At 39.3% G+C, this 27,869-nt stretch overlaps 1 protein-coding gene across 10 annotated transcripts in view; it reads right to left on the bottom strand.

Annotated features, from left to right (window-relative positions):
* LOC126272212 (S phase cyclin A-associated protein in the endoplasmic reticulum) overlaps nucleotides 1-27,869 on the bottom strand; it is a 554,765-nt gene that overhangs the window by 506,345 nt on the left and 20,551 nt on the right. For all 10 annotated transcript variants that reach the window (XM_049974904.1, XM_049974906.1, XM_049974905.1 and 7 more), the window contains 5 exons: nucleotides 22,685-22,837; nucleotides 22,402-22,505; nucleotides 1,914-2,060; nucleotides 1,399-1,755; nucleotides 857-1,295 (listed from right to left, as the gene is read on the bottom strand). In XM_049974904.1, the coding sequence (XP_049830861.1) occupies nucleotides 857-1,295; nucleotides 1,399-1,755; nucleotides 1,914-2,060; nucleotides 22,402-22,505; nucleotides 22,685-22,837 (1,200 nt within the window). The remainder of the gene's footprint in view (nucleotides 1-856; nucleotides 1,296-1,398; nucleotides 1,756-1,913; nucleotides 2,061-22,401; nucleotides 22,506-22,684; nucleotides 22,838-27,869) is intronic.

Below are 27,869 nucleotides of genomic sequence, written 5' to 3'. Positions count from 1 at the left end.
TTTAGACAAGGAAAGAATACTAAATTTTAAAGTGTGGTGTTGAAGAAGAAGGCTGAAGATTAGATGGGTGTATCATGTAACTAATGAGAAGGTACTGAATAGAATGTGGGACAAGAGGAATTTGGGGCAAGGCTTGACTAGAAGCAGCAATCCTTTAGTAGGACATGTTCTGAGATATCAATAATCGCCAATTTAGTATTGAAGGGAAGCGTGGAGGGTAAAAAACATAGAGGGAGACCAAGATATGAATACACTAAGCAGATTCAGAAGGATGAAGGTTGCAGTAGGTACTGGGAGATGAAGAAGCTTGCACAGGATAGAGTAGCATGGAGAGCTGCATCAAACCAGTCTTTGGACTGAAGATCATAACAACAACAACAACAACAACAACAACAACAGATGTACCACTAGAATAAGACTTTGAATACCAAAGATGAAAAGTTGTGCAACAGATATGAAAATGAGTTTTCCTGCGAGGTCATTTCATTACAAAAAAAGGAGTTGTACAAGCAGGGTAATTCATATTATGACTATTAAAACATATTTAATTACTTTATCTGAATGAACAATTGTCTGTCAAAAACATTTCTCTTTTACTGTATGTAACATGTGGCAGTGTAGATCCAGTTAGATTTTTTTTCCTTATTTTCTTCTTCTTTTGTTTGGGGAAATAATATTGGGTAAGATGACTTCGTTATGTTGTGTAGGTTCTTTAAGGATATTTTCAGCAGATATCTTGTTCCTTAAATTAGTATGAAATTTTCCAAATTATTTCATAATGTTAAGACATTGATGGCTTAGTTAAACTTCCAGAAAGAAACAAATCTGATATTAATCCGAGAACTAGCATGCTTACCTGGATCAACGGCATTGTTTTCTGCACACTGTGAATGAGAAGTGTCACATTCATGTGCTGGCTGTTCCACGATGGACACAAACCGGATGCCATCAGAATCCTCTACACATTGTTCCATATCTGTCTGTGAAGCCTGATGGACCATCACAACTTCACTTTCACTGGGCACAAGACCTCCTGGCTCGTCCTGCAGTGAACATGTGCTTGTGCCCTTATCCTCTCTGAAATTGCTTCCTTCTGTTGCTTGAGAAGTATGCCTCATGGAACTAACACCATTGCTACTTTTAACATCTGAACAGATTTTTTCACATTTTGGCACATCTGAAGTGTCAACTGGAGTTTCAGAACATCTCTCAGCTTCATCTTTTCTGATGTGTGTTTCTTTTTGCGTACTCTTTACAGTTTCAGCACAAGCGTCTCTTTGTCTAGCTAACACGTCCTTTAAAAAAAAAGGTCAAGTAGTATCACAATCATGTACAAGTAGGAACAATATTTATTCCTATTTTATTCAAATGACTATTAAGAATGTACACAGTACTTACACCTAAATCACTAACGCCTTTGTCATCAGCTTCAGTTCTTAATATATCTGTCTGAGGTCCACTGCTTGAAATCACCTCTACACCTTCAACGGCTGATCCGGCCACTTTTGAGTCATTTTGTCTCACTGGATCATTTTTTGCCTGATGGGTGTCTTCGTTATCTGCTGTATGCACTTCAGCAATATCTGTGGACAATGCTGGTACAGTGGTGCTGTTTACATTAGATGATGTTTCTTGAGTGCCCACAGGTGATACCTTCACAGAGACAGTCTCTTCCTGCTTTACAGCTTCCACAGAGGATGAACTTGTTCCTTGCGCTGTTCGTTCAAATTTGTTTACTACAGGAATATTACGAGCCTACATGGAAAAAAAAAAAGAAAAACACAAACAGTGACTTGAAGTCAATACTGTGACACACTGGTTCAACAAAGGACTTTCAGACAGTGTAATACACATAAACTGACAAAGAAATGGGCACCATAAGCAAATTAAAATCATAGCTTTGAAAATTTTACCTTTCCTGGAGAGGACTTCCGTACTTCCCATGCATAAGATGTTGGCCGTTGAGGAGGTGGTGTGTTTTCATATTCCCACTTCAGTTTGAACCATTCAATTAAGTTATGGAAATCACGTGTGTAGTTATCAAGGACAAGAATAACCTCCTGAAAATTTTCAGAGCATGCAGATACTGCAATAATCTATACAACATTAAGAAAGATGTAAGATAACAGACAAAAGCATTTTCAGAACCAAAAATTTTCACTTGTGCTGATGCTTACCAATTTGAAATTCTCTGTTGTTTTCTTCAGGTAGAATATGCCATTTAAAGCAAGTAATAAATTACGTGTAACATAAGTGAAAATTAACGACTTTTAGACTGATCAATAGTTATATCTAGCTACAGTATCAGGATGATTATTTGTAGATGTTTACAACCTTCATTGTATTCTGCTGTCCAGTTGAATAACTACACATAACTTTTAAAATGTAAAATATTACCACAAAAAATTCATATAATTGGATGGTCCTATATGCTGAAAGGAAGGAAAGGCAAACCTACGTTTCTAGCATTTGTAGACTTAGAGAAAGCTTTTGACAATGTTGATTGGAATACTCTCTTTCAAATTCTGAAGGTGGCAGGGGTAAAAATACAGGGAGCGAAAGGCTATTTACAATTTGTACAGAAAGCAGATGGCAGTTATAAGAGTTGAGGGGCATGAAAGAGAAGCAGTGGTTGGGAAGGGAGTGAGACAGGGTTGTAGCCTATCCCCGATGTTATTCAATCTGTATACGATAAATAGTTTAGACAAGAAGAGAATAGACGCTTTCGAAATGTGGTGCTACGGAAGAATGCTGAACATAGATGGGTAGATCACATAACTAATGAGGAGGTATAGAATAGAATTGGAGAGATCGGTTGGTAGGACATGTTCTGAGGCATCGAGCTATCACCAATTTAGTATTGGAGGGCAGTGTGGAGTGTAAAACTCGTAGAGGGAGGCCAAGAGATGAATACACTAAGCAGATTCAGAAGGATGTAGGCTGCGGTAGGTACTGGGAGATGAAGAAGCTTGCACAGGATAGAATAGCATGGAGATTTGCATCAAACCAGTCTCAGGACTGAAGAACACAACAACAACAACATATGCTGAAAACATCGAAGAACTAATCTCAAGTAAAAGCAGTGAATAATGCTCCTACTTTGAGTAACAGTGTGGTATTCAGCATTAATGTAGCAAAAAATTTCAGAGAATCATTTTGTACTACACAGTGAAAGATTCACTCTGGAAACCAAAATACTTTCTTCTGTGAGGAAATAAAAGTATGTTTAACCAAATTCATGAGTAGCATCAGTACTAATATGTTAATTTCCATTATTTTTTAGGTTCACTGAGATCAGGCCCTAAGAATTTGCTGCTAGATAAAGTTGTTTCCTAGGCTTTTCAATGTGTTACGATCTTCAGTTATACACACCTATGATGCTCCTCCAAGTTGTTCAATAACAACATCTACACACCTACCATTAAACATTCTTATCTCTTGGAATCCAGATAAGAACTTACTCAGCCTATATACCACCCACTTGTCTTTTCTTTACTAGTCAATCCCCTGTCTGTTTCAATTCAGTCACTGTACAACTGACCTAAATGTAACAACTTGTCATTTTACACTCAAATCACACATTCATACATGTCATACAAAGTTGTTCTCTTTGTTGTTGAAGTTTATCTACAATATAGGCAAACATTACCATAACATGAAAGTCATTCAGATGTTTACCACTAATGCATTTTCCTTCTTTATTTTCCCAGTTAAGTAACATACAGCTTCCTCTAGGATTGCTAAAACATCTGTTCCAGTAGCAACTTCAATGTCAACTTATAGCTTTAACTCACAATTTTTTCTAATGTTCAGTGCAAGTATAATCAATTTCAAGGCTATATAGTCTCATCATCAGGAATAATTTTTCACTTTAGAAGAATCCTGTCTTGAAATTAATGGAAACAACTGTACTGATATCTTGAGCTGCCTTGGTTACTACCAACAAGTTTTTCAGAACAGCCAACATCATCGTCAATAGCACACAGAACACAAGTTACATTCTCATAAATTAAAGAAGGAACTATTTGTGTACAGTATTGAAAGCTAAGGAAACAGAAACTAATGAGTATTAGTCCAAAGTCATGCAACACCTTCTGACAGATATCGAAACAGCTCCTCCCATCAGCCATCATGATGAGTGTCTTCTTAAACTAACAGTTAATAATAATAATAATAATAATAATAATAATAAAACAATGAGAAGTCCAGGTTAGAATATCAACAATATTATGAAAAGGATAGAGTGCTACTCATAGTAAAGACAAGTTGAGTTGCACACAGGCACAATGAAATAGAATGATACACATTCAGCTTTCGGCCAAATCCTTCTTCAGAAAGGAGAACACACACACACACACACACACACACACACACACACACACACACACACACACAAGCAAGCAAGCATGCACGCATGACCACTGTCTCCAGCTCCTCTAGTCAGACTGCAACTGTCACGTTGAATGAAAGCTTGTTATATTCAGTTGTAAGTTATGCCACAAGGTGGTCCACTTTGCTTTTGGTCACAGTTTGGCAGTTGCCATTCATTCTGGTGGACATCTGGTTGGTAGTCATACCAGTATAGCGTTGTGCAATCATTGCATCACAGCCAGTATATCACGTGCCTGCTTTCACAGGTGACCCAGCCTTTGATGAGGTAGGATAAGCCTATGACAGGACCGGAACAGGAAGTGCAGCACAATTGTATTGGGTAGGACTTGCACCTGGGTCTTTTCACGGGGATATGATCTCTGTGGAAAGGGAAGGGTGGTGGCACAGTGATGAACTACAGCCCTGTGGAGGTTGGGTGGGTAAATCATTTTAGCGTGGTGGGAAGGATCTTCGGTTAGATTTCCCTCATTTCAGGGCAAAATCATAGATAATCACTACCCTGAAGGGGGATGTGGTTCAGTTGCTCCCGTGCAGTATGGTATTGGGTGATGAAGGGGGCACCTCCTTGTATCTGGCTCTTGAGGATGGTGGGAAGATTAGGTGTATGGTGGTTGGTGGGTTTAATGTGGACAGATGTGTGAATGGGACCATCAGACAGGAGAAGGTCAACATCCAGAAAGTTGGTACGCTGGGCTGAGGACGACCAGGTGAAGCGGATGGGAGAGGTGTTGAGAATGTGAAGGGGTGCAGGAAGTCAGCAGCGCCCTTTCAAAGGAACCATCCCGGCATTTGCCTGGAGAGATTTAGGGAAATCACGAAAAACCTAAATCAGGATGGCCGGACGCGGGATTGAACCGTCGTCCTCCCGAATGCGAGTCCAGTCTGCTAACCACTGCGCCACCTCGCTCGGTGTCGAGCCTGAAGGATATTGGGAATGGTAGTGTTCAATAATGCCAATACCATGGGCATGAAGTATGTTGGTGTACAGGGACGTGGCATCAACAATGATGAGAAGGGATCCAGGAGATAAATGGACTGGGATGTTGGAAAGTTAGTGAAGGGAGTGGTTGGTGTCTTTGACATGGGACACTAGATCAGGTAACTGGTTGGAGATGTTGGGCAATGAGGGCTGAAATTCTTCAATGGGGGCAGAAGAAACAGTTATGAGGCACCCAGGATTGTTGGGTTTGTGGATTTCAGTGAGTTTGTAGAAGTGGTTGTGTGGGGTGTCAATGGTGAGAGGAGGGAAGTGGGTTCGGAGAGAGGTTCTAGCTAGGGCCTAAGGCTTTATGCAGGGATGAGGTTTTGTTGGATTTCTGGGATGAGATCACTCTGAAGGAAGATTAGGGTTTAATGTCCCATTGACATCAAGGTCATTAGATATGGAGCAAATGCTTCGAAAGTTTCAAGGACAGGGAAGGATATCGGCCATCCTTTCCAAAGGTATCATCCCATCACCTGCCTAGAGTGATTTAGGATTTAGGAAATCACAGAAAACCAAAATCTAGATGACCGAAAGTAGATTTGAACAGACATCCTCTTGAATGTAAGTCCAATGTGCTAACCATTGTGCCACCTTGGTGAGGTCACTCTGGCAGAATTTACAGTTGGAGGAGTCGGACAGCTGACAGAGACGTTGCATGACTTCTCCACCTATAAACTCTGCCAGAAAGATACCATCCCCAAAGTCCAACATAGCCTCCAATCCCTGCTTACAGCCTTAGGCCCCAGCTAGAGCCTCTCTCCGAACCCACTTCCCTCCTCTCACCTACGAAACCCCACAGACCCACTTCTACATTCTGCCCGAAATCCACAAACCCAACAATCCTGGATACCTCATTGTAGATTGTTATTATGCCCTCACATTAAGAATTTCAGCCCTCACTGACCAACGCCTCCAACCAACAGCCAGAGACCTAGTGTCCCACGTCAAAGATACCATCCACTTCCTTCACTGATTTACCACTGTCCCCATCCCTTTATCTGCTGAATCCTTAATCATCACTGTAGATTCTACTTCCCTAAAGACAAATATCCATAATGCCCATTGTCTTGCTGCCACTGCACACAACCTCTTCCAACATCCATCAAGCTCCAAATCCACTACCTCATTCCTCTTACACTTTACTATCTTCATCCTAACATATATCTACTTCTCCTCTGAAAGGAAGGTATACAAACAAATCTGCAGCACAGCCAAGGGTATCTGCATGGCAACCTCCTATGCCAACTTGTTTATGGACCATCTAAAGAAAACCTCCCTAGCCTCCCAAAACCTCAAACCTCTGATGTAGTTGAAGTGCATTATAATACCTTCATGATTTGGACTCGGGGCCAAGACACCCTGTCCTCATTCTTTCACAATTTTTCTCCTATCCTCTTCATCTGGTTCTCAACCCGGTGTGGTAAACTCCTGGATATTAACCACCTCCTCTCAGATGGCTCCAACCATTCCACATGGAACCAACTAACCACCAACAGCACCTGCATTTTGACAGCTTCCATCTCTTCCACACTAAAAGTACCCTCCCATACTGCCTCGAAATCTGGGTAAAGTGTATCTGCAGCGACAAGAACTCTGTTGACCAGTATGCTGAAAGTCTCACACAGGCATTACCCCCAAACTTAGTCCGAAAGCAGATTTCCTATGCAACATCCCTACACAACTCCAATCTTCCCACCACCATTCCAAGAACCAGCTACAAGGATGCACCACCTTCTTCAGCCAATATCACCCTGATTTGGAACAACAGAACTAAATCCTCTGCCATCCCTATGGCCCTGCACAATCCACCACTTCCTATTCCCACCCTGTCATAGGCTTATCCTACCCCATCAGAAGGTGGGCCACCCTGAAAGCAGCATGCTATTTACCAGCTCCACTGCTATCACCGCACAGCCTCATATACAGGCATGACTACCAACCATCTGTCCAAGAGGATGAATTCCACTGTCAAATTGTGGAAAAGAGCAGAGTGGGCCGCCCTATAACACAACATGCAATTGAACGTAACATGCTCGATTTCAATGGCTACTTCGTTTCACAACTCAGAACATCTGGATATTCCCCTCCACCACCAGCTTTTCTAAACTTCACAGATGGGAGTTATCCTGACAATTATCCATTCTCAAAATCATCCCATCCTCAACCTACCCTACAGTAACCTATTGCCCACACCCTCCATCCAACAGTTTCTACCCTCTCTATCGTATCGTCTCCTCCCAATTCACATACCCTCTCCCGCTGTTCTCTGCAAATGCACCCACTGTTCTTCTCCCCTTCTCTGCTCCTTTCCTTTTCCACTCGCCCTTCCCTCCCCCAAGCCCCCCCCCCCCCCACCCGAATTCCGCCCCTTTCTCTCCTGATGCTGCATCTGGAAGCCTTGTCCAGCTGCTGCTGAGTCCATATACACATTGTCACACAGCAATCTTCTCTCCCCCTATCCATACCCTGCTATTGTTCCCCCTTCCCCAACTCACTTTGGATTGCTGCTCATTCACGGCAACAGTTGCAGTCTGGCCAGAGCAGTTGGAGCTGGCGGTCATGTATATATAAGATGTATTGTGTGTGTGTGTGTGTGTGTGTGTGTGTGTGTGTGTGTGTGTGTGTGTGTGTGTGTGTGTGCCCTTACCTTTGTACCTGTCTGCAACATGTCATCTTTATGGTGAGTAGCACTCTACCCTTTTGATAATATTGTCGATTAATACCAATCTTGTCTCAAAAATTAAATGGGATAAGGTCTACAACCCTCTGCCCAAAGCAGAACACTTGGAAGATATTAGGTTCTTGCTACCTGTGGGCTCATGATGTGTGGAACATATGGTACAATGAATTTGACACTCTGGATTCCTTTCTCTAGTCATTGACCTGTTCTGCAAGAATATTTGTGATTCTCATGGCACTTGATTTTGGATGTGTGTTTCGTATCTGATAATGAGACCACACTCTTAAAATCAGTTACACCTAAAGTGAACATCTAAATAAATTGTGAGATACAGCTATATGGAGACATTGCTATTGTTAATGGAATAAATCAGACAACTGCTTGCCTATACAGGTGATCTACCCACAGTGGTGTATAGAATTGCTGGTAATGTACAATCTCCTTGCCTATACGGGTGATCTACCCACAGTGGTGTGTAGAAATGCTGGTAATGTATAATCTCCTTGCCTGAAATATGTCAGTTTTGAATTTATCAGTTTCTTGAAGAAGTTTAACGGCTACTATACACATTCAAGGCAGACTTGACATGTTTGTCTCCTCTCAGGTTTGACTGCTCGAGGAGTCAAATTGGTATCTGTGGATGACAAAACTGCACATGTGAGATTACCAGGGAAAGTGATTGGGGGAAATACAAAAACTCATTCAATATACTTGTGCAGATCTTAATTGTACAGGCAAACTGATGCACGAATGTTGAGGTAGGTCAAAACCTACACAGGTAAACAATGGGATGACATCACAAAATTAAAAAGTGTGCATCAAAAATTTTATCAAAATCTACTCCAGTGGGCTGTTCATTGTGAAGATTATAATGTTTGTAACATGAAACAAGAGCTGTATTCAAAACTGAAGAGCCCTGAAAGAAACAGAACATTCTGTCAACAGATTGTGATTCCAAAATAAACAACATTAGAAACAACAGAATTTTTTGAACAGACCTCTTATAATGTAATTGAATAGATAAGAAACATCTACTCACCAAGCAGCAGCAGGAGAACACACATATAAAAAAAGAAGTTTACTGACTGACTGGCTTCAGCTGCTAGAGGCTGTGCTTGTGTGTATGAGTTGCATATGTGTGTGTGTGTGTGTGGGGGGGGGGGGGGGGGGGGGGGTGAGGTCAATTTTCAATGAAGGCCTTGTTGGCTGATAGCTCGCTTTCTGACAGTCTTCTTGTTGTGGCTATCTGCGACTCACCATCTCTGTTATATGGTGAGTAGCAACTATCCTTTTCATAGTACTTTTACATTCCATTCTGGATTTTCCATTATTTCATATAAAGAAACAGTTTTATATATGCAAGCTTTCAGAGCCTTTTAGTTCTCAGGTTTTCAAATCTCATCCAGTGCAGTCACCAACAGTCAGTCTTTCCGTCTTATCCCATCCTGTAAGTCTCCCCTGACCTGGGATTAAAACTAAACTCTGCCCAAACAGACCACAAAGGCCCAATGGTACCGACTGGTTACCATGTCATCCCCTGCTCACAGGAGTCACTGGATGTGGGTATGGAGGGGCACTCCCAGCCATATGTCAGTTTACACGACCATGACCTGGTGTCCTGGGTGACTTTTCCGAACTCTACACCTTTTCCTAAACCTCTCCAGTCCTTTTCATTCACCCCTCTTCCTTTCCCTTCAACCCTTTTGCCAGAAGGAGGAGCCATTGGCTCCAAAAGCTTACTTAAAACCTTTTTTTAAAATGTGTGTTCTCCTGCCACCACCTGGTGAGTAAATTTTTTATGTATCCAATTCAATCAGATAATGTTATTCTTGCCTGTGGCTTAGCCATCAATTTGTTGTCAGTTTCTGCTCTGCTTATGTAATGCATAATGTCTGTGTTCAGCAAAGATTGATGTAAGATGTTCAAACAGAATGATCTACTTTATTTTGGATCATAGTCAAAATATTCATCCTATTTCTGTTCAGCATACTATAGATGTGTGTACTGGTGAGTGATAATACCAAAAAGAGATTTTTATTTTCTCAAGGATAAATATCAAATATTTGATTTTTTTCTGTACTTTTAGAACTTTGGCAGAAAATAATGTTGGTGCAGACATCAAAACTGTTACATCATACAATGGCACTGAGTTTATGAATTCTTGGGTTTGTTTCATTTTGCAAAAAACAATGGGGTAGAGCTCAGAATAGTGTGCCCTACAGTCGAGAACAGAATTGTGTTGTGGAAATAATTAACAGATTAATCTGTGAGCTGCCACATGATACATTATTTGATCCTGTTTTGCCTAAGCAATACTGAGCAGAGGTGGGCAATACAACTGTTTACATACAGAACCATGTTTCTCACAGAGTGCTATAAGGTAAGACTCCACAGGAGTTACAGGAGGACAGATCATCATCTTTGAATTCCTTAAAAGTATTTGGTTACCGAGCCCTTTTCCATATACCAGATCAAAATAGGACAAAACAGAATGCCAAGGCTAAGGAACACATTTTTGTACATTATGGTAAAATTATTAAAGGTTACAGACTAATTGATTCACCAAGAAAATTGTAAAAGGTAGGAGTGTTATTTTTCTGGAGAATGGCTGCATGACTGACAGTATGAGGTCACTAGCTGTAAGTGAAAATTACTGTGTGTTCTGCCCAAATGAGCAACATGCCGAAGAAGGCAAGGCACAGGAAGTAGTGGAAGTCAGCAGTGTTGGGAGTGACAATGCAGACACCTATCATAACCCAGACTACATGTCAGATACCCAGTCAGTCACAGACAGAGGAGACTGAGATACTGCCAATCTACCCTGATGCTCCAAAAGATAACAAGTCAGAAGGTCAGCCCATGTACCCAAAAGCAAGGAGTACCCACATTTTGTCAAATATTTGGTGAATGGTTTTCCCAGTTTAGGAGAAGATTCTTTGAACCTGCGAGATACCATGTCAAGGCATTACAGGAGAGACTGTATAAAGATCATGAAAGAGGATGTAAAAAACCATGAAAGAGAAACTAGTGTTTCCAGAAGAATGATGTTTGGGAACTTGTGGACCCACAAAGAAGTAAAAGTATCATAGACAAGTGGGTATTTAAGCTGAAAAGGAATGCAAACTGTGCAGCTATTGAGTTAGACATTTTACTAAGTGATTAACTCAAACATTTGATATATATTATGATGAAACCTTTCCATCACATGCAGATTGTAGTACTCTATCATTATTTTTGTTGTTAATATCGATCTTAAGGTTAATTATTTTGATACCAAAACTGCTTCTGACAAAAGATAAAGTATACAAACCCAAGTCCATTTATGGTTTAAAAACTTCAGCCAAACAATGGAGTGAAGAGACAAGAGGTGTACTTCTATCTGAGGTTATGTTGTGAGTACTGATGCAGATCATGCATTCATTACAAGGCCAGGTAAACATTTGTAATTGTTCTTTTGTATGTTGATTTTTATGTCTTTTGTAACAACAATGTGATGGAAGGCAAGCAGTATTAGAGATTATCTGAGCATTTTGAAGTTTAAGCTCAAGGAGAAACAAAGTCCTGTCTAGGTACGTATATCATTAGAAACTGGAAGGAAAGTAATTTCAAACTTGTGCAAAAGAGTTATCCTTCAGATGTGCTGAAATGCTTTATGTTCGATTGTAGCCCCATAGGAACATCAATGGACGCTGAACTAGAGCTTTGAGATGTGAAAGATGATGAGATTCAAGTGACATACCAGGAATTTGTGGGGTGTTTGTTGCATATCAGTACTAATAAAAGATCTAACATATCTTATGCAGCAAGTATTTTAAGTGTAATTGTTAAGTTCACTAGTGTGTATTCGCAGGCAGAAAAAAGAGCAATTTGATATCTCAAGGATACTATTAACTTGGCATTGTATTTAGCAAAGGGGAATTGTAAATAACTGGTTCTGTTGACTCAAATTTGTAGATGATTTATTACCGAGTTATCACAATAAGTGAATGGTTTTCTCTTATGAAAAAATACAACTTCCTCAGAGAACAAGACACTGGGAAATGATGTCATGCCAACTACTGAAGATGAATATGCAGCTTTAAATTCTTCAGCCAAACAGGCAGTATATGCGAGATGGCTGATAAGGTAACTGTTTTAAACAATAAGCTTCAAAATCCTGTAATCATTTTCCATGATAATCAGAGTTACATTAGGCTGGCAGCAAATCTTGTGCTTCATTCTAGATTGAAACATGTTTGTCTGAGAAAATATTCTTTAGCACAATGTGTGAAAGAAGTCAGATGTCATTAAGTATTTGCAACCAAAGAAAATTCTTGCTGATGTATTAACTATGGCACTTGCTAGGGATGATGAAATTGTCATCAGTTTAATTGGTAGTGTTGATATGTTTGTAATCTGGTACCTTATTTTACATCTGTCATAACCATCTACTATATTTAAGTTGTTTCTTTTTCGTCTGTATATATGATTTGCGAATACTAGTATTATGATTTATGAAATTCTTATTAATACATACTACCATAATCATAAGCACTTCCTACATTACCCATTAAAAATCTTCCTATCTTCTCACATCCTATCAAAGGCATTTACAAATACTTTTTTTTTTCATGTAATGTATTCCATCAAGTTTCTACTATAATTTGGTTGACATTTTTACCTTCTCTCGAACAACTACATTGTTCTGTGAGAGATCCACTTTTCTTTTGCTTTTGTTACATCCTCAACAACTGCTGCTATTTGCATAAGTACCTTTATTAAATAACTACCCAATCTGCCTATTTCTGTGGGATTTTTCCAAGGTACTCAACTTATTGCTTAGTTTGATCTCCTCCCTTTTCTTGTATAAATTCCTACAGTCTACCTTCCTGACCTCCTAGCTGAGAAGCCTGCTATTTCTAGCTTTGTACCTATTTTTATTCTGCTTCTTGCGAGTCTATAATAACTTTTAATTTGAAAGTGTGCTGTCAAATCCCATAAAACTGAAGGGTTTGGTGATTCTATCCTGTGCAAGCTCCTTCATCTCTGAGTAGCTACTACATCTACATCTTTCCGAATCTTCTTAGTGTATTCATCTCTTGGTCTCCCTCTTTGATTTTAACCTCCACACGTCTGTCCAATACTAAACTAGTGATTCCTTGATGCCTCAGAACATATACTACCAACCGATCCATTCTTCTAGTCAAATTGTGACACAAATTCCTCTTCTCCCCAATTCTATTCAGCATCACCTCATTAGTTATGTAATCTACCCATCTAATCTTCGATATTCTTCTATGGCAACACGTTTCAAAAGCTTCTATTCTTTTCTTGACTGAACTATTTATTGTCCTTGTTTCACTTCCATACATAGCTACACTCCATACAAATATTTTCAAGAAAGGACTTCCTGAACTTAAATTTATACTCAATGTTAACAAATCTCTCTTCTTCCGTAACGCTTTCCTTGCCATACCCAGTCTTCATTTTATATCCTATCTGCTTCGACCATCATCAGTTATTTTGTATCCCAAATAGCAAATCTCCTTTACTACTTTAAGTGTCTCATTTCCTAATCTAATTCCCTCAGCATCACCCGACTTAATTCGACTACATTCCATTATCCTCGTTTTGCTTTTGTTGATGTTCATCTTGTATCTTCCTTTCAAGACACTGTCCATTCCATTCAACTGCCCTTCCAAGTCCTTTGCCGTCTCTGACAGAATTACAATGTCATCGGCGAACCTCATAGTTTTTATTTCTTCTCCATGAATTTTAATACCTACTCCGAACTTTTCTTTTGTTTCCTTTACTGCTTGCTCAATATACAGATTGAATAGCATCGGGGAGAGGCTACAACCCTGTCTCACTCCCTTCCCAACCACTGCTTCCTTTTCATGTCCCTCGACTCTTATAACTGTACAAATTGTAAATAGCCTTTCGCTCCCTATATCTTATCCCTGCCACCTTCAGAATTTGAAAGAGAGTATTCCAGTCAACATTGACAAAAACTTTCTCCAAGTCTACAAATGCTAGAAACGTAGGTTTGCCTTTCCTTAATCTTTCTTCTAAGATAAGTCGTAGGGTCAGTATTGCATCATGTATTACAACATTTCTACAGAATCCAAACTGATCTTCCCCGAGGTCAGCTTCTACTAGTTTTTCTATTCTTCTGTAAAGAATTCATGTTAGTATTTTGCAGCTGTGACTTATTAAACTGATAGTTCAGTAATTTTCACACCTGTCAACACTTGCTTTTGTAATTATTATACTCTTCTTGAAGTCTGGGGGTATTTCGCCTGTCTCATACATCTTGCTCACCAAATGGGAGAGTTTTGTCATGGCTGGTTCACCCAAGGATATGACTAATTGTAATAGGACTATCAACCTAGGTATTTCAGTGCTCCATCAAATCCTTCATGCTGCATTGTATCTCCCATTTCATCTTCATCTATGTCCTCTTCCATTTCCATAGTATTGCCCACAAGTACATCACCCTTGTACAGACCCTGTATATACTCCTTCCACCTTTCTGCTTACCCTTCTTTGCTTAGGACTGGTTTCCTATCTGAGCTATTGACATTCATACAGCTGGTTCTCTTTCTGCTAAGGCTCCTGAATTCTCCTGTAGGCAGTATCTACCTTACCCATAGTGATACATGCTTCTACATCCTTCATTTACCCTCTAGTCATTCCTGTTTAGCCAATCTGCACTTCCTGTTAATCTCATTTTTGTGAAGTTTGTATTCCTTTTCGCCTGCTTCATTTACTTATACTTTCTACTTTCATCAATTAAATTCGATATCTCTTCTGTTGCTGAAGGATTTCTACTAGCCCTTGTCTTTTTACCTACATAATCCTCTGCAGCTTTCACTATTTCATCTCCTAAAGCTACCCATTCTTCTCCTACTGTATTTCTTTCCCCTATTCTTGTCAATTCTTCCCTGATGTTCCCTTTGAAACTCTCTACAATCTCCATTTCTTTCAGTTTATCCAGGTCCTATCTCCTTAAATTTCCACCTTTCTGCTGATTCTTCAGTTTTAATCTGTAGTTTGTAATGAATAAATTGTGGTCAGAGTCCAGATCTGCTCCTGAAAATGTCTTTCGATTTAAAATTTGGTTCCTAAATCTCTGACTTACCATCATATAATTTGTCTGAAAACTTCCAGTGTCTCCAGGCCTCTTCCACATATACAATCTTCTTTCATGATTCTTAAACCAGATGTTAGCTATGATTAAGTTGTGCTCTGTGCAAAATTCTACCAGGCAGCTTCCTCTTTCATTCCTTACCCCGGTCCATATTCACCTACTATAGTAAATTTTCATCTCCCTCAACTACCTGAATAATTTTTTTTATAGCATCATACATTCCTTCAGTCTCTTCATCATCTGCGGATATAGTTGGCATATAAAGTTTTACTTCCATGGTAGTGTGGTTTGTCTGGCCTCTCAGCAGACACCCTTCCATTGTGGTTGCACCCATGGGTCAGCTATCTCTATTGCTGAGGCACACAATCTTCTCCACCAATGGCAAGGTCTATGGTTCATGGGTGGCAAGGGGAAGGAAGGAATGATTTGATCACAAAATCATTTAATGCACCACATGCTGGTACGAAGTAGTTTCCTATGTACTACTAGAAACCACTGTCTACTGTATAAATTGCTTTGTTTTACTGTACTTATGTTCTTGTTCTTAAATGTAACCAAAATATAATGTGCAATAATTCAAAATATCCTGTAGTGGATAAGCTGAGCCCTTGAATTTATTTGTACATGGTTAGGACATGTACAGAAACACACAAATTGTGCATATATAGGCTCATCTCATTCCACATGAATCAAAATCAATTGCACGAAACATCTGTAGAATATTAAATCAACTAACTCAATAAAGTGTCAAACCAATATTGTGAATGATCTGTAATGATCATGGTGCTATAATATTGTCACATTGCAACCACAAAAAAGTCTAATCCAAAAGCTGAGTAGACAATGATATAAAACAGCACTGAAAGCATGTCTATTACGAATATCGACATACATGCAGAACAGAACAGAACAAAACTCCTGAATGGAGAATGCAGCTGTTCACAAAAACATTGAATATCCACAATATACAAACATTACAAAAATAAGAAATTTTGGTAATCTTCTAGAACTGATAAAAACAAAACAACAAATAATTGCCAGTGGTCAGCTTTGAAATGGCAACCCACAGCACAGCACCCAGTGACACTAACCCTTATAACCTACTGCAAGTAAGAAAGCATGTGGCATTACTTCCTCTCCTTGGGAAATAGCAACATGTTGTCGCAGAGGTTTTCATCAGAGCTAACTGCAATACTCTGGGTCTAGGACTTGTTAATGGCCTTCTGTATGACAGTGCTGGCAGATCCTTGCTTCTGGTCATATAGTCACATCCTCTTCACTATGACAAGCATTGAAGGTAAAATTGAAGCTTCATGAGCATTGAGCATGTCTTCAGTTTGCTTGGACGTAAAGCCCTAACCTTTGTTCTTCACTTCAGAACTGTGGTAGGCCTTCATACAGAAGAAATCTCTGTGCTTTTGTTTTCTTGATGACAGGTCATAATCCTCGACTTCATTTGTGTTGTCCAGCAAGTGACAAAGGTTATGATATGGCCCAAAGCAGAGCCTTAGTAACTTTCCCAACAGTTTCACTTTCCACACAGGCATAAAAATTCATGTATCTCCCAGGCTGTATCTCATTGCTCTATGCTTGATGTTACAGTCTCTTGGTCATTCTCCTGGCCGGCCATTACCTGTATGCAAACCAAATGTCTTGCTTCTTTGGTTCTGGTGATGAGATGTTTCTTGTAGTCATCCTGCTGAAAGGCCTCACAACTGTGAATGGACTTAGGTCTGTTGTGTCTTTCTCTGCTGTGTTGCACTCAAATGTCACAATGGGCAACATTGTATCCCATTTTCTCTGCTCAAACAACTTATAGTACATTGAGAGCATATCTGAAAATGTCATATCAAAGTGTTCGATGAGGCCATTCATCTGTGGGTGGCAGGCAACTGTCATCTTGTGACGGATGTTGCAACGTAAAATCACCTCTAATTTTAGTTTCAATTAGAACACTTTTCCACAATCAGGGATCACTACATGGGGTCCCCTGTGCTTAAAAATAGTGTCTTCTTCAAGGAATCTTGCTATTTCCAAAGCTTCAGCAGTCCGCACTGCTTTGGTGACAGCACTGCAGGTGAGGTGGTTGGGGCTGACTCTTATCCATTGATTCTCATTTGTTGACTTTGAGAACCTTCCCAAGAGGACGATTCCAACTCTGTGGAATGGTGCTCCTGCAGACTGAATTGGTACCTGGTACCCTGGAGACAACTATGGCACATGCTGGCTTTCCTTGTAGTATCTAATGGATCAGTAGAGGCCTGGTGAGAGATACATCTGATTCTGTCTAGGGTGGCTTCACAAATCCCAGGTAACCAGATGTTGAATGCTACAAAAAAACTTTAAGATAGCTGGCTGTAGGTGATGGGGGATGATAAGCAACCATCACAGTTCATTTCATACAATGCTCCATTTATTACTTGTAATCTTCCTACGGTTGGTGCCTCATTCTTCAAGACTTCTACAGTCTTTAGCAATACTGAATTTCTCTATTCAGCAGCAATGCATTTAAAGCTGTGCAATGATTAAGTTTCTGTCCAAGCTGTTGTTTTCTATTACAGGATTCCCTGAAACTGCTAGGCACTCTTCAGTTGTACAGTAGTCCTTCTCAGACTTGGAGAGCATTCTGGAAACATAGCCACTTTCCTGGATTTGTATGATCACATTTCAAGATAACTGGACATATCATGAATGTGCTGAGGAGTACAAAAATATGTGTGTGTTCTTACCTTGGACAGGGATCGACTCTATCACCATTTAAAGGTACCCCAAGGTATTAACATCTGGGCTGCAAAGAGGGATTTTTTGGTTTCAGGGAGCGGCCCACAGTATCAACACAAACCAACACAGTTGCGAGGCACCTTATATGTTCCTCAAATATCTTTGAAAAATTATGCCCCCTAGACATCAAAGATATGTTGTCCACTTAAGGCGGCAAAGCAGGATGTCCATCATACACTTTAAAGTGGCTGGACATTACACAGTACGAACAGCATAATTTTGAAATCACAGAAGCTATAAGGATTTATGAAGGCGAAAGGACCAACAACTCTCTGAAGGCTCAATAATGTCATCTTGCAGTATCTTGTACATTTCCTCCCTGATAATCTGTCATTAAGCTAGTGACACCCTATACAAGCACAGGCTAATTTGTGGTCAAGTCACAGTGTCGATACAGTGTTTCACCATGAGCCGTTTGGCCTGTCTTTTCTCCACTGCAGGTTGGAAAGCCTCTGAAAATCAGCATAGAATGACAAACACTAACTGACATTGTTCCTCAGTCAACCAGATCCTATTTGCAATTTTATAGTAGCTTACTCCCCTACGTCGTCTTTAGCGGTACTGGAGCATAATTCTTCATCAGTATCATTAACCTGCTCTTCCTCGACCAGTATTGCTATCCTTATGTATATGTCTTTAAAGATGAGTTGGTTGTGGCTGCTGATGACAATTAGAGATCCAAAGTTCTCCTGGACCACCTATAATGCATATGATCATTGCTGAGATGAGATTTCTTTTGTGAGGCTGATAGCTTTTTTCGATTGACAAAGTCTTCACAGTTTAACTTAGCATCTACAGTGATGTCTGGAAATTGTCTTATTGATTATTGGGGGTGGTGGGCAGAGCAGGAGGTTTGGGAGTTCACAGTGTCTTCAACAGCTGCCAAAGAACTGCCCACAGCAATCTTATTTACACCTGCTAGTTGAAATAGCATTGACAGTCTACAGTTGTGATCTTCCATAGTCTATTGCTACTTTGTGATGCCTGCAAGAAGTTTCATCTAAAATAATGTAATGACTACATCCCAATAATATGACAAATTCAAAGGACTCTGTCAGACGTGTTTCTTTCGGCTCGATACATTTTCCATTTGCAACTTTCAGCTTCAGCACTTTTGTACTGTGGAACAAAGTCTTCTTTTAGCTGGTGACGACAAGCATTCGATTTTACAGGAAAGGTAGCCCCTGATTTGACTACTACCCAAATAGACTAGTCATTACTTATTACATCAATGAGATATTCTGACATCTTGTTGACTGTCATCCATGGAAGATTTTCATGTGTGGTGGCTTCAACTCCATAGCTGTTTATTTCATTTAGTTTTCCTGAATTCAGTGGGTAGGTGAGTGGCTGATGCATCTGTATGAAGATAGGGAATGGCTAGGGCAGGTTGGGGAGCAACCTCGTCCTACAGGTGGACTATAATTGTCTGCAGTTAACTGGCGCAAATAAAACTGCTGTGATTATTGATATCTGGCAACACAGCAGTTGTCAAAGACTAATATTATTTCTCTACAGTAATGCAGAGGACATCCACAGTGGAAACATACCAGCATTTACCCCTCTGCCCTTCAAATGTCTGTTCTTCTGTGGGTTGTTATACTTTGTGGAGGATTTGGTTGTATCTGTTTTGATTGGAGGCTGGATTGTCATTTGACAGCTGTTGCAGGACACCAAGTTGGCTGAGTCCATTCTTACTGGAGCGTTTAACTGTTTGAGGAGATTGGTACTGATCAGTGTACCTCCTCTTCAACATTCTCTATTACCTCCTGATAATTCATGGAGCCTGCTTTCTCTTGCCTATTCGGTTTGACATTTCTGGATGCTGTATCTCCTCTTACCACCTGGTGTACAAGGGAGGTGGTGTCATTGTAGTCTTCCACAACTGCCATAGGGACTAAATTCGGAAGTCTGTCATACCTCTTGTCAAACTTTTTCGCTCAATGTTTTATCATACCAACAACCAATAAAAATGTAGTTTTTCCAGTTAATTGTTGGCTGATTAAAGTCTCTACCAATGATTACATTTCCTTGGTACACTGGCACCACTTGATGAATTCTTCTGTTGTTATGACATCCCTTACACAAATCCCAAAGACACAACGTGATCCCAACTGTTGCATTTGGAGACTTGGTTGAATCCTTTCAGCCATTTCATCGTATCCTAAATAGTGTTGGAGCCTTGGTGATGTAGATGTTTAAAGTATGTGGTGCCTCCACCAAAAACTGTCATGTCAGAACCAAAATCAGATCCAAACCCAAAAGAAGGATCATTGCTGAAGTACGACATTTATCAGTGAAAACAAATTTATTATGATCACTAACAAAGCCATAACAGAACTGAACTACTGGACAGAGAGTGTAGCTACTTATACAAACACTGAATATTCCAGAATGTATTAACATAAAAAATTTCAAGAACCTTCCAGCAATGATAAATATTAAATGACAAGATAACTGTGCATGATCAGGTTGGAACTGGCAACCCAAAATGCACAAGCCAGGATTGCTAACCACTATAACACACTACATACAGCATGGCTCACAGCTGTATGAATAAAGTGATGAATCAAAAGCTGTAGTTGGACAGGACAAACTTTCAAGAACTAGACTCAGTCTTCTGGGATTACAAACTGGTGAAAGTGATGGTTGATTGTTGTTGTTTGCAGCCTTTTTGTCTCATCAAACTTCTACCTCCTATCTCTAAATTTACCTCATATTTCAAAAACTACCATCATCCTTTTTGTGATCTTTGATTCCACTAGCCTATACACAGTATTCCTCCATATATATTACTCTATTCATGGTTACAAAGCTTCTAGGACCTCTGACATTGTGATCCAATCAATTTATTCTATTGGTTCTGTATGTAATTGTTAATATAAGAAAAGAAAGTTCAGTAATGAAAACAAACTATGAGGCAGGATTGTTGGCCAGTACTTACCTTCAGGAGATGAAATGTGTATTACTGTCATGTGACCTAGCTTTCAGAACTGTTAGTTCCTTTACTGGAGAGGAAAGAGGAGTAAGTAGGGGATGGTTAAAAAGGAAGGGCAGGTCAGTTATATCCCAGGATGAGGTAGGCCCACATATAGATATCTACCCTTCCTTTGCACAACTTACAACCTTTCCCTTTGCCCTCTGTGATGAAGGAACTAATAGTTCTGAAAACTAGGTAACATGTAATTTCTATATGGGTCTAATTACAGTGTTACACATTTCACCTCCTGAAGTAAGTCCTGGTCAGAAATTCTCTCTTAATTTTTAATTGCTAAGCTGTCAGCATGTGGGACAAGGCAGCTAATGTTGACGTGCACACATCACGAGAGAAAGTGCCACTGGCATGCAGCATGAGCTGGTTGACGTGAATTTGCACCCTCAGCGCTCTCATCAGTGGTTGTCAGATTTATGTGCCTCACAAACCACACAGTTTGTTCATAAAAGTGGATGCATGTAGAATTCCTATCTTAGTTTTATTAACATGAACATTACCTTTTATGCCTGTATGCTAGTCATGTTGTTCTCTCTGTGGTATACATAAATAAAAATTTTGATACCCATGAACATGTAATAAGGCAAGACTGGAAGATGCATGATCACTCAGGAAAGACATCAGCTAATAAAACCTCACCAAATCAAACACACTCCCTTTTGACAGAGCACACTCATATTTACTTAACATCAAATATTACATAAATTATTTCTATTAATTTTGTATGAAACTCCCACAACCTTTTGGAAAATGCAAAGGTGAAAAATACATTTGCATAAAGCAGGACACAAACCCATGTCCCATCTACTGCTGGTTCTCTGACGTAATGCCAACAACGCTAAGCTGAAATGCATATTCCGTGTCATTTTTTTATTCTGTGAAATGTTTTTGATTTTTAGTTATATAATAAATCATAATGACATATTTTCATGAATTTTAAATGAGTCGTTGCTTTAAAACGGCTAACTCTCACTATACACAAGTTATAATGTGAAACTAACTAAAAATGAAAATTCTTTAAGCAGCAATATGACTTTTCCAGTCATTTTATTATAACAACTCTTAACAATAATGATTCATCTTGAGACATTCAACATGCTGGTACTTAGAAACAGCATATATTCACAGGGTGTAACACATAACATAAAACTCATCAAATATGGGGTCCTACTGAATACAAGTACGGTATAGCATCTTGCTTTCTACTTGTGATGAAGAGAGTGATCTTGCTTCCCACTGGTGCAACTTTACATGGCTCATTGCCAAAATATTGTAGAACTTACTTTGTGCTTCACATGATGAAACGGCTTCTCAACGAGAAATAGTACGAAATGACGCCAAAAAACTAGTTGAGCGCCACACCAACATTAGCTAACTTGCCCCATGTGCCAACGGCATTAGTATGGTTTTTATTACTTTTTTAACACACAAATGTACTCTACCTTACACTCAGAAACACTCTCATCAGTTTCACATGTCTGATATATCTCATCAACAGCTCTCTGAAGATTTCCAAATAAAAATGCCCAATATCTTGCTTGAAGTTCTGCAACAAAATATCAAAAGCAACATGGTAATATTCCTGTTAGTGAGCACTGCCAAAGAAAGACATTTGGGTTATATCACAAGCAACACAGAATCATTGAAAAGAACATGACAGTGGCTTGATTTGGAAGGCTACCAGCTGTGACTGAAAAACAGAAGAAACTTCGACTTTAACATTACCAGATTTCTTGTCCCTGCCTGTTGATGCCGATCTTACACGGGGGCCAGGTTTTAAATTCTCTTGGGCTCTTTTGCAGATTTGCAAAGGATCTTCTTTTTTGGAATCTGTTGTCGGTCTAGGTGATGATGGTGGTTTGCGTACTAGTACTTTCCCTGTAATAAAGCATAACAACAGCACTGTCACATATCGGTAACATTTGCTGCATATCTTCTTCATCTTCATCTACATATACATCTACATCTATACACCAGAAGTCATATTATGGTGTGTGGCATAGTGTACTTTGTATACCGCTGCTTGTTATTTAACCAAATATACATCACAAGAACACACATCTTCCCATGCTCTGCCACTAAGTGCTTCTCTGTAAAATGGATTTGCATTACAGAATGAACATACTGTCTAATGGGACCTGGTTGGTTAACAGTACTGTCATGCATATATACAGTATTAGCATGCTGTCTTAGTACATACAATGTAATGATCTTCCTTCAATATGCTACTATAGCACTATTTTAGCAGTGATAGAGGATGTTTCATTTAGTTGTGATGAAATCCGATTCGCCTAGCATAAATGGAAGTTATCCACCAACTATTATAAAGAATGTGTTTTTAATAACTATTGAACAGAACATAAGTAGTGCTACAACTTGCACATAATGTTATGTCAATCTGTATAAGGAATGGTGTTACTGCATAACTTTCAACAAAATATTCTCTTTTACAGAATCACCTTTCTTACCACTGACAGACTGTATTTTATATCCCTCCTATTTCAGCCAATGTCACTCCTATTGCTGCAAAATAGCAAAACTTATCTTATTATTTTCAGTGTGTCATTTCCTAATCCGATTCCCTAAGCACAGAACCATTTTATTTGATTACATCCAATTACCCTTGTTTACCATTCATCCTACAATCTCTTTTCAAGATGCCATACATTCTGTTCAACTGATCGTCCAAGTTCTTTGCCATGCCTGACAGAATTGCAATATCTTTAGCAAAGTTTTTGTTTCTTCGGCCCTCAACTTTAATTCAGTCTGCAGATTTCCCTTGATTCCTTTTATTGCTTGCAGAATAAGTGGACTGAACAACATTAGGGATGAGCTACAACTCTGTCTCACCTTCTCCTCAACTATTGCTTTCCTTTCATTTCTTTTGACTCTTATAGCGAGGTGGCACAGTGATTAGTACACTGGACGTGGATTCAGGAGAATAAATGTTCAAAACCCTGTACAGCTGTCTACATTTAGGTTTTCCATGATTTTCCTAAATCACTTAACTTAAATGCTGGGATGGTTTGTACTAATGCTATAAATGGCAGTATGTGTTTTAAGACAATTCACTGGGTCAATGTTGACTCAAGTTTTCTTACATTGTTATGTCACGGTGCCTTCTCCAAGGATCTTGTTACTTATGAAAGAATGTCTTTTTCTGCTCCAGGTGGATTCTAGATCTTTCAGTGTGCAGTCAATTTTTTCTCATAACAGTTGTATCACACCCTCAATCCCACATTAGGGATTCCCCTTCCTTTTCTACAAGTTCATTTCTTTTGAACAGCCCTTCTAAATATTTTTTCCACTTTTCAGACTTTTCTTTTGCTTGATACTAGCTTGCTAATTGAGCTTTTGACATTTACACAGCTATTGTCTTTTTCTCCCAAGATTTCTTGAACTTTCCAATAGGTGACATTTAGCTTTCCAATAGCTATACATCTTCAATAGCTTTGCATCTCTCAGTCTCTGGTATCCTATGATTTCTACTGGACCGTGACTTTTTGCCTCGTTGATTCACGGCAAACTTCACTGTACTATCTCTAGAGCTACCCATTCATTTCCTATTGTGCTCTCTTCCTCTGTTTCAGTCAGTAGTTGCCTAATACTCCCTCTGAAATTCTCAAGAACCTTGATTGTTTCTGCGTGTTTAGACCCATCTCCTGCTTTTCTTATCTTCTTGAAATTTCTTCTGTGCAGTTCATCAGCACCAAAGCATTTTCAGAGTCATGTGTGCCCCTGGAAGTGTACAACTTAAAATCTAGTCTTACCATTGCATAATTTATATAAACACTTGGGGTAGATGTCATCAAGTTTCTTCCATGTACATAACCACCTTTATGATTCTTAAGCCAAGTGTTCACGATGATCAAATTGTTCTTTCATCTCTATGCAAAATACTAACAGAAGGCTCCCCTTTGCATTACTTTCCCCTGGTCCACATTCTCCTACTGATCATCATACAGTAGTTTAATCTTTTAATTACCTGCATAGATAGTAGGCATATAAATTTGTACTACTGTTGGTGGCTGTCTACTTTGTGTCTACCTTGGCTATGATACTGAATTCACTTTGCTATTCTTATTAGCTCACGTGCATTCCTATTCTCTTATTCATATCTAGGCCTACTGCATTACCCATATTTGCTTTTGTGCTGGTAAATGCTGCATTCATCTAACCAGAAATTGTGTTCTTTCTACCACTAAACTTCATTAATTTGCATTCTAATTTTAACCTATCCATTTCTAGTTATAAATTTTCAACCCTACCTACCTGATTACAGTTTCTGGCAGTCCCTCACCCCACAAAAATCCATGTCCCCACACCCGATGACAGAATCTTCACGAGTAGTCCTCTCCTAGATATCTGAATGGAGGACTATGTTACTAGATTCCCCTTGCTTTCAGTCATTCACACTTCCATCATAGCAAGATTGCATCAGTTGATGTTATGAGGCTGGACCAGTTTATCATCAAAACTGTTTCACCTGCAAATACTGAAAAGACTTGTTCCTCTTCAGGAACCATACACGGCCTGTCAAAGGTATCCGACCTTTGGTCAGAAAAAAATATTTCGAATACATGACAGGGTTTGGACCCTAATCCCATTCAAAGTAGGCTCCCTGTGCTTCCACACACTTAGCCCACCAACCCTTCCCGTGCCGGAAACACCTCTGGAAGTCTTCTTTTGGAATGGTGTTCAGCTCTGTCATCGTCTTCCGCATTATCTCTTCTTTACTCTTAAAATGGGATCCTTTCAGTGGCATCTTCAATTTTGGAAACAACCAGAAGTCAGAAGGAGCCATGTCTGGAGAGCAGAGAGGCTGGCAAACGGCTGTAATTCCATGTTTGGCCAAGAAATTTTGGATCAACTTTGATGAATGTGCGGGGGTATTGTCATGATGCAGTTGCCAGTTTTTCACCGTCCACATGTCTGGTCTTTTGCACAGAACTGAGTCACAGAGTCACCGGAGAACATCTTGATAGTACTCCTTTGTCACTGTTCGTCCTTCCGGTGCGTATTCGTGATGCACAATTCCAGAGACATCAAAGAAGACAGACAGCATCACCCTTGAATTTGCTCTGCACTTGCCGCACTTTCTTTTTCGTTCAACGCATTCAGTCATCATGAGAGAATCGGTAATCCGACGAACACGTTGTGTAGCACCTCACTCAGCAACCGACAGGCAGTGACTGATATGCTGGAAGGCAGGGACAAAATTCATGCATGCGCATAAAGGTCTCTTTCCTTACTGAGTACAGTGGCACCGTGCTATTGTCTCTATTTTGCCTGGGAAAATCAAAGGTCAGATACTTTTTAGACAGACCTTGTATGTAGTCTAATTCCGTCACAGACACCCCCCTGAACAGTGTTCAAAATTTGACAAATAATATAGAGAAATATCATTTGAGCAAAGAAAAAAGAAGCACTTCTTGGAATGCTCGAAGACGTGAGGGAGTTAATCACTTCTTCAATAACAACTGGAAGTGTAACTATTATGCATGCCAACTCCGGAACATGGTGGGAGTTTGAATCTGGATTCTGCATTCATTACTCAGTGAAAGACACATTAACTAAAGAATATACTACATAGCAAAAAAAGTACAACAGCAGGATGACATACTTTTAAATGCACATGACCACAAGGATAACAAAGACAAGAATATAAAACCTAGAACAGACATGTAACTGTATGAAAGAATACAAACTAACATTGAATTAGCAAAGATTAATGTAAAATTTGGAAAAGAGAAAATTCACAAATCAACTGAAGGGAATTTTAGCTTTTGTGACAGGAGTTAACATGATGGGATGCATCTAATAATCTTCATCATAACAAATGATCTACAAATTTACAAGTTCAGCTACAAAATAATATTGAAGATAACATGGCTCTCACTGGATGGAGGAAGACACTGGATGGAGGAGGAAGAAATCAAACTGACATTACAATGATGCAGAAAGTAGTCACAACTACTGTTAAACATGTGGGAATTAAACACTAGAACTGCAGTGGGGTCACTCACGATCTGTTCCCTAATTCTTTCATTGGTCACTATTTTGTGTTAATGTGTATACTGCTGAATTTCTATGACTTTGTATCAAATAAGTTAGTTAACGATGACACTTAATTTACATTTTTTGGGAAAACCTTAAAAGAGAAAAATCCAAATTCACCTAGAAAAGCAGAGACTCTTATGTCTCTTCCTGATAGTATTACATTTCTCAAACAGTGGAGGGGAGGGAAATCAGGTTGAAACATGTTTCAACATAGTACACAAGTATCACACAGTCAGTGCTTTGTTCCATAAAATACAGTGTTAGTAGATAGTGATTCTAACTGTATAAATAACGCTTGCAACATATACAGTGATTACGGCCAAACGTCTAAGAACAGACGAGGACATTGTAAGTGCCATAAATGAAAATTCAGTTCATGGAGCAGAGGGTGAGCCACTGGAGTTTTTATTTGCAGAAGAATTGCCACAACCTGTAGCTTCAGATTCTTCATCAGAAGATTATGTTATACCACATGATGATTTACTGAATACTGATGAAGAAGGTATGCATGCTTAAATTTTTATTTTGTAATTGTTTATTTATGTGCTACACAGACACACTTTTCAATTGCAACAATTATGCTGGCGCAATCTTATGTAAGTAAGGGAAGAAATGTCACTTATGACAATTTTTTCACCCCCTCGGCTGTGTCTGAAACCTTGAAAGCAGATGTTACAAGTATTGTGGGTTCCATAAATTGATCTTGCAGGAAAATATCAGTCTCTGTCAAGAAGGCAAAAGAAGAGTAAGGTGTTACTGAAGAAGAATGATACTACATTGACTGTTTACCAGGGAAAGAGCAGCAAGAATGTCCCGAGTCACAGCACTAATGTATCCTTATGTGAAAATT

This window comes from Schistocerca gregaria, chromosome 5 (assembly GCF_023897955.1).
Source record: "Schistocerca gregaria isolate iqSchGreg1 chromosome 5, iqSchGreg1.2, whole genome shotgun sequence".
In the NCBI taxonomy this organism is placed as follows: domain Eukaryota; kingdom Metazoa; phylum Arthropoda; class Insecta; order Orthoptera; family Acrididae; genus Schistocerca; species Schistocerca gregaria.
Note: the sequence above shows the minus strand (reverse complement) of the source record. Positions and strands in the feature narration are given on the sequence as shown.